This window comes from Pangasianodon hypophthalmus, chromosome 18 (genome assembly GCF_027358585.1).
Source record: "Pangasianodon hypophthalmus isolate fPanHyp1 chromosome 18, fPanHyp1.pri, whole genome shotgun sequence".
Lineage (NCBI taxonomy): Eukaryota > Metazoa > Chordata > Actinopteri > Siluriformes > Pangasiidae > Pangasianodon > Pangasianodon hypophthalmus.
In genome coordinates this window covers 7,127,371-7,139,610 of record NC_069727.1, presented here as the reverse complement: position 1 = coordinate 7,139,610, position 12,240 = coordinate 7,127,371, and the positions used below count along the sequence as shown (strand labels likewise).

General features: G+C 39.9%; 1 protein-coding gene across 2 annotated transcripts in view; it reads right to left on the bottom strand.

The window, feature by feature from the left end:
- The window catches only part of kcnd2 (potassium voltage-gated channel, Shal-related subfamily, member 2), a 154,877-nt gene that overhangs the window by 13,671 nt on the left and 128,966 nt on the right, over positions 1 to 12,240 (bottom strand). For both annotated transcript variants that reach the window (XM_026923629.3, XM_026923630.3), the window contains exon 3: positions 476 to 638. In XM_026923629.3, the coding sequence (XP_026779430.1) occupies positions 476 to 638 (163 nt within the window). The remainder of the gene's footprint in view (positions 1 to 475; positions 639 to 12,240) is intronic.

Genomic DNA, 12,240 nt, shown 5'->3' with positions numbered 1-12,240 from the left:
TAATTCATGCTCATGTGAACTGAAGGGGTTTAAAATGATGTGGTGTTGAATTATTGCTCCTAATTCCTAAAGCTGAATAACTTAAGTATAAATGATCACAAATTGGATGTAACTGCCATTTGCATAAAACTAGAAAAAGTGCTGTTTGTTATTATGCATATAGTTTTAAATATTGTAGCACATTGTTTTATTTGGATTCTATGCATGGAATGTTTAGGAACAAAAGCTCTAAAGGAGGCCATAAATAAGTATGATTTGCCTAATGTGAAAAAATATTTTAATAATGTAGGATTACACTTGTAAAATAATTTTTTTTTTCAATAAATGATTTGTTCCTACATCTGTTAGAAGAATTTGCATGTTTGTGTCCCACGTTGCTTGTTGTGTGTGTATTTGGACTTTCCAGCTCCTTTAAGAGGTCACTGATGATGACTCCAGTGGGTCAGGTGAAGTGTGTGTGTGTGTGTGTATGTACCTTTTGCGCACGGCGTTTCTCTGCACGCTGACTCTGATGGTAGATGCGGCTGAAGTTAGACACGATGACAGGCACGGGCAGAGCGATCACTAACACACCACTGAGGGAGCAGATGGAGCCAAAAATCTTGCCCATTATTGTCTTGGGGACCATGTCTCCATACCTGCAGCAGAAGAAGAGACAGATTGATCACACGCTCCTGCTATTATTCTGCATCAACTGCTAGCAATGCAGTTTTCTCATGCTTTGTAACCCAGGCTTTGGCAGCAAATTCGGTTATGAGTGATGCCAAAACAGCAAGGAAAGATGGAAATAAGAAATCTGGATTACAAAGAGATGAACACAGCAAATACAGTTTCGCAAATATACAGAGTAAACTGCAAAAAGCCCTGTAATTACATCCAGCCTTTAATAATGCAGCTTTTCTCAAAAGGTAAACATGAAGAAGATCAGAACATTGCAATAAAATAGTCTGTCTTTTCACCAGGCGTGATTTAATAATCGGCAGTTAAAGTGTTTTAAGTTATTTTTGTTGAAGACAGCACATACTGAAAATAAATTTTTAAGAAAGCAATACAACACTTGCATTTGTTTAACAAAAATCTGAGTTCATATGAGGTCAGAAAGTAGGAGTTAGCGTGTGATGGTCACGCTGAGCATTTAATTGTTACATTTGTGGCTGGTTTGTAATTTTGAGGTCTTTTATTTCAAATGCAACCATTTTACTAAACATTTTATTTCCTACTGTTATTCTTGAGCTTATTCTATTTAGTAGTTTTTTGTGATTGTGTTGCTTATACCACAGTGCTGCTGAAATCTCAGTTCTGATTGGCTAGAAGGTGTTGATTCATTTTCTATAACAGCAGCTCTGACAATAGTGCCAGCTCTAATTCATACACAAGTTTATAATTAATGCATTTGTTCTAACATGCTATCATTTCTACAGTAACAGCTCATTCACAGGGACTTGTTTGGTGGAGGCTTCCCCTTAATCTAACTCTCATAATAAACAGATTATAAATGTTTTGTTATTTAACAAAGAAAATGTATAATCATATAATCATTGCATTTAAGGAAGGGGTCTCCAGTATCAGCGCTCTGTAACAGTCAGTGATAAAGCAGTAACTTTATGTCTTTGAGACAGAGGACTTTGCGGTTTCCACATTTTTTTGTCTTATTATCTTCAAGAGAGAGAAAAAAAGAAGAAGTAAGTGAAGGAACGACTGCTTATAGCTGCTGTAACGTAAGTAATAACAGGAACTTGTTTTGTGGACATTCCACAATATTAAACATAACTATAAATGGATAAAAAGATTAATGTGACATTCTTTAATTAATAATATTTGCAATTGTTGGCATATTGCTGTGGTATAAGAGGAATAAAACACACTCTTCGGGAATGTGCTGTTATTGGAAAATAATCAGCTTTGGGGTAGTAAATGTAACTCTGTGTTGCAATCGGCCGCATCCTACCACCCTGTCATTGATTGTTTTCCTGTAACAGCATGTCCCTGAGTGTTTTATTCCTCATTTTGTTGTATATGTCAAATTTTAAGCAGCTGGAGAAGATCACAGACACATTTTACTGCATATTTTATTCTATTCTACTCAATCCTATTCTATCTCTTGCAGAGGTGCCACCCATGAAATAAGCCTTGCCACCCCAGTTACCACCTCAACCCAGACCTCAGCACACATATCTGAGAGCTTTGCTACTCCTGCATCCTTAAAGAAATAGGGGCAAACTAAAACTAAAGAGTTCTTCATTTTGTTCCTCAGAAGGAACCCTAAAAAATTCCAAATTTCAGAGTAGAACCTAAGTCAAGTGTGTGTTTATTGTCATTCCTCTATATAACATGGATAACTCTCTCTATATAATTCTCTCTCTCTCTCTCTCTCTCTATATATATATATATATATATATATATATATATATATAAAGCTCAGGTTTACATGATACATAGCTCATTGATTTAAAGTGCACCATGTTTCACCAGCTCTCTTGAGTATCTGGAACTCCTGAGAAGCCAGTATGGTGATGTCATTATGTGCACATTCATTTTACACCAGTGAACAAATTCTGCAAATGCCAACTTGTCCTATATATAATTAGGTGGTGGAACCCCTTACTGTGCTCTTGCCACCCTTTTGCCAGGCCATGTGTAAAACTTGTTTTGCCAGGTTAATTGTTTTTTTTTTGTTTTTGTTTAATACCTCTAGGAGGCAGCAGAGAGCCACAGAATGGGAGTCGAACATGCTTCTGTCCATCTGTTGCTGTTTGTCAGGGTGTGATGACTCTTAATCTGCTTCCAGGCTTTGCTCATCTGGAAGGTCTCTAGCTTTGACCCATCAATTTACAAAATAGAGAAATTAAACACAAAATGGGTGAATTTTTTAAACAGATTCTGGCCTACCTTTTCACTTTGTTCTCTTATCGAGTACAACGTTTCATTCATAATTAGGCACGTCAGTGCTACGGGTGTTCACACATTCTGCATGGAGATACTTGAATGTTTTCCATAATGTGTATGTGCATGTCGCCATGGAAACACAATGTACTTGTACATCATTGTTCCCTTACACACAGACACACTGCTTCTGTCATACAATCAAGAAGCCACCAGTGCGACAGTTCTATAGAAGATCAGAAAATCTATAGGAAGATGTCAGTGTTGCTTGTCGAGCTGCTTCTCTTCTGAAGATGGTCAAGTCTGGAACGTGTCTGAGAATCGGCTGATGTATTGTAGCTTTCCGTGGAAGAAGTCAAGAAGAGACTGCAGTTTATAGTATGGTAGAAGCATGAGAAACTGAGAAAAAAGCAAAGCAGCTCCTTACCCTTAGCAGAATTTACATTTATTCTACCTGCCTGAGTAATTGATGAGACACACAACTTTTTATCTCATATCATTTTCACAGCTTTTTTTCATAACCAGTTATGAAAATCTAATAGTTTAGTCAAATTATATTTCTAAAAGGAACTTAAGACACTCTTCAGTAATATGATATTCACTGTAATGAGCAGCGATGGTTTCTAAGGAATAACACACTTTGGGCTGTGCTGTTATATGAAAAGAATCCATACTGACTTGTGAAGAGGATTATTTTTGTACAGCAGCATAGGCTGAAGTGTTTTATTCCTCTTATATCACAGCGATTTCACCAACAATGAACAATTTTTAATTTATTAATGAATGTGACATGCTTTTTAACTGTTACATTTAATGTTATGGAAGGCCCATGAGACAAATTAGTTCCTGTTATATGTGACTAGTTTCTTGATGTGTGACTGAGAAACTGGAAAGCACAAACTCCTCTGTCCTGAAGACTCTCCCATTTCAGGAAACTTACTGACTGTAACAAAGCGCTAACACTGGAGACTCCTTCCATAAATGTTTAATAGATGTCTCCTAACATCCTAACAGAAAGAAAAGCATGGAAGCAGGAAAAATGGGCAAGTGTAAGGATCTGAACAACTTTGACAAGGGCCAAAAGATGACTGGGTCAGAGCATCTCCAAAACAGCAGGTCTTGTGGGGTGTTCCCGATCTGCAGTGGTTAGTACCTACCAAAAGTGGTCCAAGGAAGGACAACTGTTGAACTGGCGACAGGGTCTTGGGTGGCCAAGGCTCACTGATGCCTGTGGGGAGTGAAGGCTAGCCTGTCTGGTCCGATCCCACAGAAAAGCTACCATATTGCTGAAAAATTGCTGAAAAAGTTAATGCGGGCTATGATAGAAAGGTGTCAGATACACACAGTGCATCGCAGCTTGTTGTGTACGGGGCTGTGGAGCCACAGACCGGTCAGAGTGCCCATGCTGACCCCTGTCCACCGCTGAAAGCGCCTACAATGGACATGTGAGCATCAGAAATGGACTATGGAGCAATGGAAGAAGGTGGCCTGGACTGATGAATCACGTTTTCTTTTACATCATGTGGATAGCCAGGTGCGTGTGCGTCGCTTACCTGGGGAAGAGATGGCACCAGGATGCACTATGGGAAGAAGGCAAGCTGGCGGAGGCAGTGTGATGCTTTGGGCAATGTTCTGCTGGGAAAAACCTTGGGTCCTGGCCTTCACGTGGATGTTACTTTGACATGTACCACCTACCTAAACATTGTTGCAGACCAACTACACCCCTTCATGGCAACGATATTCCCTAATGGCAGTGGCCTCTTTCAGCAGGATAATGCGCCCTGCCACACTGCAAAAATTGTTCAGGAATGTTTCGAGAAACATGACAGAGTTCAAGGTGTTGACTTGGCTTCCAAATTCCCCAGATCTCAATCTGATTGAGCATCTGTGGGATGTGCTGGACAGACAAGTCCGAGCCATGGACGCCCCACCTTGCAACTTAAAGGACTTAAAGGATCTGCTGCTAAAGTCTTGGTCCCAGATACCACAGCACACCTTCAGAGGTCTTGTGGAGTTCATGCCACGACAGGTCAGAGCTGTTCTGGTGGCACAACGAGGACCTACACAATATTAGGCAAGGTGGTTTTAATGTTATGACTGATCGGTGTATTTATAGGTAAGAGTAACTCTGCTTCGTGTCAGACCATATCACACCAGCACATTGTTCATTATTCTTCTACAACAGCATGCCCTGTCATGTTTTATTCCTTACATACTGAGGATTTCTCAAACAGCTATACATGAAGTATTCTCAACTAGTGCATGAATGAGTACCGTGTATGAATAATGTAACATCTGAGTAAATTATGTATTAGTTATTTTATGATAACTGATGAAATAAAAAGCATTTCCTCAGCGGTGGACTCGGATGATCAGACACTGCATGGGAAAAATATACAAGAACACCGATACAGTATCTCAGAGTGTCTGGCTATTTATGAGCATCCAGGCTTATGTAAGGGACTTGACCTCTGAAGGAACAGGAGGTGTGTGGAGTAGTGTGAGTATGCGGCAGTGAGGATGCTGTGGGGCTCTTTAAGGCTGAAGAGCGGCTCTTACACTCACTAAGTGGAGAGTTTAATTGAATTACAGTGTGGTGGATTTTTGCTCAGGGGCCCGATGAGACGCAGCCTCCGAGGACCGAGCAATAATTATGCACACCATCGAGTCAACTTCTCCAATTAAACTCCTGTAATTAACTACAAGGAGAGAGAGAGAGAGAGAGAAAGAGAGAAGAAAGACACAGAGAGACTGACAGACAACTTTGTGGGAGAGAGAAAAGCAAAGACACAGAGTTTGTGAAAAAGAGAAATTAGGACCGCATGGCTGCGTCTTTTCTTCTGCTGTGATTTGGGCTGTTTTAGTGTCTTCTTTATATCCGCGAGTGCTTAGACACTTTGCAAATGTGTTCCCATTAATGAGCGCAAGAGACAGAACGGTGATGGTGTCCAGAGGACAGAGCTGCGTACGGAACTCTGAAAACGCAGATAAAAGCTTCATTAAGGACGGCTAATAACGTCCCTCGTAGGCCATTAATCTCATTAGATTTGTGTACATCAGAAATATATCCGTCACTGGCTGCTAGCAAACACACACATATGGATATGTGTGTGTGTGTGTGCGTGTGTGTGTGTGTATACACAATTTGACATATATGCCATGGTATGAGTGGCATAAACAGAGTGCCTGCTCTGTGTGTGTTAGGTGTTTCATAAACTAGTCGACTAATACATTCACTAGATGCCGCTGCGAGGATGTTGAATAGTCATGGAAAGAAGCAGCGAGGCAGACGGTGATGTTTGGAAATATTTCAGATTAGATGATGCCAATTTTGCAGTCAATATCACACTGTGTAAGGCTACACTGGGAAGTCTTTTTAAATTTTATTTTGTTTAAGTGGAATGTTCTCACTTCCATATCACTTTTATGGTTAAGTGTAGAGGTGTATGCGGGACTGTTTTTGGTAATTCAAGGAATTCTGGCCAATCCTGCCCATGCCTCAAGGAATTCTGACCAATCCTGCCCACTCCTCACAGAATTCTGACCAATCCTGCCCATGCCTCGAGTAATTTTGGCCAATCCTGCCCACTCTTCACGGAATTCTGTCCAATCCTGCCCACTCTTCACGGAATTCTGTCCAATCCTGCCCACTCCTCACGGAATTCTGACCAATCCTGCCCACCCCCAGAGGGATTCTGGAATCTTGCTTGCTTGTAAAGGCTTTCTGACCAAATCCTGCCTTTTATTTTTTTGCTGTTCAGTGTTATTAACTATGACAGCAGTCCTATCAACCTGACTGACCTACATGAACATGTACACACAAACACACACAAACACACACACACATACCCCATGGAGAACATGTGGATGTGTGCTCATTTTGTAATAAATTAACGGGGATGGTAAAATATAAGCAATCATCAGACCTTGATAAAGCTCTAAAGCACAGGCACACACACACGCACACACACACACACACACACACACACACACACACTCACTCACACACACGGGACACCATAAAGGACGCCACAGCGATGGCATATGCTGGGAGCTCTTTGACGGCCACAATGCAATTACAAACCAATCGCACAACAGAGGAAACGGGTCATCAAATTGAGCCCACTAGTGCTTCACACACACACACACACACACTTTTACACAGATATTTGATAAAGAAAGAGCAAGAGAGAAGACGTTAAGGCTGAACAGATGTGAGTGAAATCAAAGTGAACATAGTTTCATCATGCACCTAACATTTGTATCAAAACTACACCTGCTTTTGGCTTTGCATGAACTGATGTAGGAAAATGCCATTTATATCATTTCATATTATTTCTTTTTTTTCCCCTTCAATTATTATTACTTGTAAGTAAAGGCACTTATTGGAGTCACATTTTTCAGTGTCTCAATCCCAGATCTCATTCACCTGGGCATATAGAGCATATGCCATTATGTAGGGTCTATAACTATTATATCAAACCTTATTAAGTGTACATATACTGCATATACAGGGAGGAGGAAGGGATCTGGGATTGGTTCGATCCTGAGCTCGGGTTACGCTCTGTGTGGAGTTTCACATGTTCTCTTCATGTCCACCTGGGTTTCCTCTGGGTTCTCTGGTTTTCTCCCACCTCCCAAAAACATGCCAGTAGGTGGACTGGCTGTGCTAAACTGCTCCTACGTGTGTGTGGTGTCCTGCAATGGACTGGCTTCCCATCCAGGGTGTATTCCCACCATACACCCAGTGTTCCCGGGCATAAACACCAGATCCACCACCCTAACCAGGATAAAACGCTTACTGAAGATGAATGATATTTATTTATCATTCTTAATTGACCTAAATATACTTCCTCAAGGGTTCTTAGCTTCTCTTATAGGAAACACTCAGTTTTAGGGTCTTCATCCAAAGAATGTGAGAGCTTTATAGACAGGACATTTTATAATGTTATGTAACGTATATTTATAATACAAGTTCCTGTGAATTAATGATAATAAACCTCTAAACTAACAATAAACTTTCCGTTAATATTACAATATTGCTCCGTCATGTTTCTGTAAAGGTATAAAATTACAGGCTCATTATTATTCATATGCGTTCAAATATACCAACTTTTAAGTGACTCAAATTCAAATGCAAATGCAAATAAATAACAGACCGAGTAGGCATGCGGTTTGTTTACTAAGCCTCAAAGGTAATGAGAGGGTTTTTTTTTTCCTTCGTCTCCTTCTCCTTACTGGAACACAGGAGCTAAAAGGAGCTGCTGTGTGTCGTGTGTGAGAGAGGGAGGATGAAAGGAGGATGAGATAACAGAATGGTAGATCAGTTTGCGTGATTAAGAGTCCCGGTGCTCACCTCTGAAGGCAGTGTGCTTAACAAGCTTAGAGCACACAGAGCTTGTTAGACGACACCAGCACCTCAGCTGCAATCATATGACCACTCCGCATGGTTTAACACACACACACACACACACACACACTTTCACTGCAGTTGTGGGAAATCCTTGAAACCCCCAACTCCTGTGTAATCACACTCTCTCTGCTATTGTCAAAGAGTCAAAGGGATGGTTTACTCGGTACTTCTGGAGGGTTGGGCTTTGTCTGTGCTTTTGCATGTCTGTATCTTCTCATTTCTCAAACGTGATCAAGCTCTTTCATAGAGAAAGCTGTAAACTCTGGACTCAAAGACTTCCAGAATGTGGAAATACTCAATAAAATTAATGTATATTTGCAAAAATATATTTTCCAGGTGTTGTTGGGAATGGAATTTTATACATAATTGTATGTATAAAGTATTCTCATCTTTTGCAGGACACTCTACAAAGATAAGATAAGACAAGACGGACCTTTATTGATCCCCTGTAGGGAAAATTCAAGAACTAAAGTTTCATACAGCCAACTGGAAGAGCCGTGTCTTCTTAATTATTTATTTATTTTCCACAGGAGCCAACATAGCTAACAAGAAACTCCTAGCAGGCACAGAGAGAAAAAAACTCAATTTAGATAGATAGATAGATAGACAGATAGGTAGATAGATAGATAGATAGATAGATAGATAGATAGAACCTAGCATATGTTTTTTTTTCTCAGATGTGCCCCAAAAAAACGTGTGGTATGAGCGCTACCTAATAATAAGCAGCTTCTCCATTTATTAACGACTAAAGACACCACAGTCCCGCCTACTTGTTTTCTATTGGCTCACAAGACCAAGGCTGATGAATTCGCAGGTCAGCAAGTCACCACGCAGGCCAGCACAGTTTCCACATGTATCCTATACCTCCCTAGCAAAGGGTTAAATATTGTAAATGCTATGACACATAAATGTTGGCACCTCTATTTTTAGCCCAATTTCCACACATCAGACTAAAAGCATAGGTTGTAACTGTATTTTGTAAATTCCCAGGGATGAGAATGATTATTGAGCAAAGAAAAAAAAGCCAATATGCATTTTTCCACAGAATAGCTGAAACTTGTCAAATTCATTTGCTATAGTTCACATCATCTACATTGTGTTTTCACCAGGAAAGAAAGTGAACCAAAGAACCAAAGCACAAGCTGATTAAATTCCCCATTATAACGACAGCTACATCCAGTATAGAGCCTCATTTTATTTTTACGTACAGTATACCACAATATCATGGTTATAGATTTCTGTAAATTTACACTATAATGTGATCATGTCGCTATGCGTGGTGCTAACAAAGGGGTTTGCAGGAAAAGAAAACCTGCTAGCAACCTGTTCATGCAGCGTTCATGAGAAACTGAGAAACTGAATATGGCTGAACTGCAGAAGGCATTTGGATCCATATCTGCTGCAAGCTATTATATAAAAGATTTTTAATGGCTATGATTTTAAAAAATATTGGTACACAATCCCAGCATAAGATATGCCCATGACTAGTGGGGTAATAACAGAGCAAAAAGCCTGATAAAAACAGTGCTATCTGATATGCTAGTGCACATACTTTATGAATTGATCACTCTCTCCACCATCGAAAAAGAGAATCAATGGTTTTAACGTTTGTTCCTGTCCAATAATGTCCACTGACAGTAAACAATTAGCTAAAGTGAGTATGCGGTACTGCTTTCCTCTCACCTCAACACACCTGAAGGTGAACGCTAAAGCCTTTTCTGAACCATTTGAATGAAATTGCTTCGCTTATGACTCTGGCGTGACTTGATGACACGCAATCAAATTCAGCCCTGCAGGAAGCGCCTGTGTTCAGCAGGCAGCGTCCTCTCGGGAGCGTCCCAACACACTTTAAGCACAGCAGAATGGCTTCACATGGGGGATTTATGAGCGCTCGAGCTCCGGGCCTCCGTTCAGCAGGTGAGGGATGCTCTCAGGAGGGTTGCATGAAAGGCTTTCGTGAATGTGATATGCTGAGCTTCATAAGAGACCCCCACCTCAGCACCATCAATAATTCTGTCTATCCATTTCTCTATCTTTCCCATGAATGCTGAATAATCTGTTTCATCTCTGCTTGGCTGATCTCTCTCTCTCTCTTTCTCTCTCTCTCTCTCTCCCTCTCTAAACGGCCTGTCTGTATGTCTGTCTCACACAATCTCAGTCTTTCTTCTTTTTTAGTCTAGAGTACATCCAAAGGAAAAAGGAGACTCACCACTGATTAATCATGTCCTTTCGTCCTCAGGTTTTAGAGTGTGTGATTTCAGCTTCGTCTTTTAAGATTGCAATGTACAACATTATCTTAGTAAACTTTTCTACAAATTGTTATAACAGATAACAGCTAGTATTCTCTGTGTATGCTGAAGATCCTCTAACGATAGATCTGTGATTAAAGAAAATGTTTACATTTTGCTTACGTGATCTGGGCTCGTGCAGAAAGCAGGCTCGCGTAAACAGAAACATTCTTGAGGTAATTTTGTTCAATAGCCTGTTTTGTGTGTTTTATGTTTCGCCATCGCCATTTCCATATTTCTATCTGTCCCATGAGCTTTGTGTCATCCTATACCGTTCTCCTATTGCTGGCTTTTAACTTGCCAGAAATTTTTTTGTCAAAATGCATTCTCATTATGTCGAGCTCAGGCCACATCTATAGAATTCTTTTATGATGTGCGACAACAAAATCGGACAAAAACAATCCAAGAGTTTAACGCCAGCTGTACAGGAACATGGCAAGCTCAGGTATATTTATCTCCTTGGTCTGATAATCAATACACTTTGACTAACTCTCTCCAGGAGTTGAAGATCATAATGCTCTTTTATTTTTCCTCCAGAACTGCATCACATAAGCCATTGTATCTCGTCTCGCTGAATTAGAGGTGATCAATCGCAGATAATGCTGCATGCTCACTCCTCCACTCGACAAAAAAAGCCCTCTCACTACATGATAAGTTACGTTCGATTACCGAGAAAAAGACACACGAGGAACAGAGTCCATTTTTATGCGGTACAGTTTGTCACTCACACCGTTTCTGTCAGTACATGGAGAACATTTCATGAAGGGTGATGAAACACAGCAGAAGGAGCAGAATAGACAAAGGATGTTATAGCTGGTGCACGAGCAGATGAATGCTGATGGACGAGATTGTACAGAGGTTATGCAAGATGTTCAATATTTGCACACACAAAACACACATAATCCAATCAATCAGGGTGATATCAGTCACACTCACGGTCAGAGGCGGGGCTTATTTCTTTGCATGCACATGCAAACCCTCATACTAACCTAGACTAGTGCTATGACCAAACACGGAGAATAAGGTTGTGTTTCGTGCCATATAACTCTGTGTTTTTGATTTATACCACAATTGGGGTGCTATTTGTGTTAAACACAGATAAAGTGTCCTTTACAACAACATAAATGTGCAGGTTTCATAGAAATAATGTAAGAAAAACAGTAATAATACCTCTACAATGCTTTTACCTGTCCCAGCTCATTATAAATACACTTTATCTTAAAATATAATTATTAAATTACTTCAAAAATCATATAACTTTCATTATTGTGTGATTGTTAATTGTATTAATGTGTGAATCTTTTTAACGTCTCATGTTTTACACATCCTTTTCCCTGAGTCATCCATTACAGGTTATGAAAAATGTACATTTGAATTCACTCAACTCTGTTACCTGAACACATATTTAGAATATTTCACAAGTCACATGTTCAACAGGAAGTTTTTTCTGGAACGTAATTTCCTGAAGATCATGCAAAGATGAAAAGCAAGTTAATCCAATCTTTTTTATTTTCAATGAAATTGTAAAATTGACAGGCGAGGTCACTTTGAAGGTACAACCATGTTCCCCAAATTATAAAGAAACTTAAACTAAAAAAATGCATTTGAAATAAATCACTACAATGTATCTAATGTCATCATGCCATTAGCAGGGAT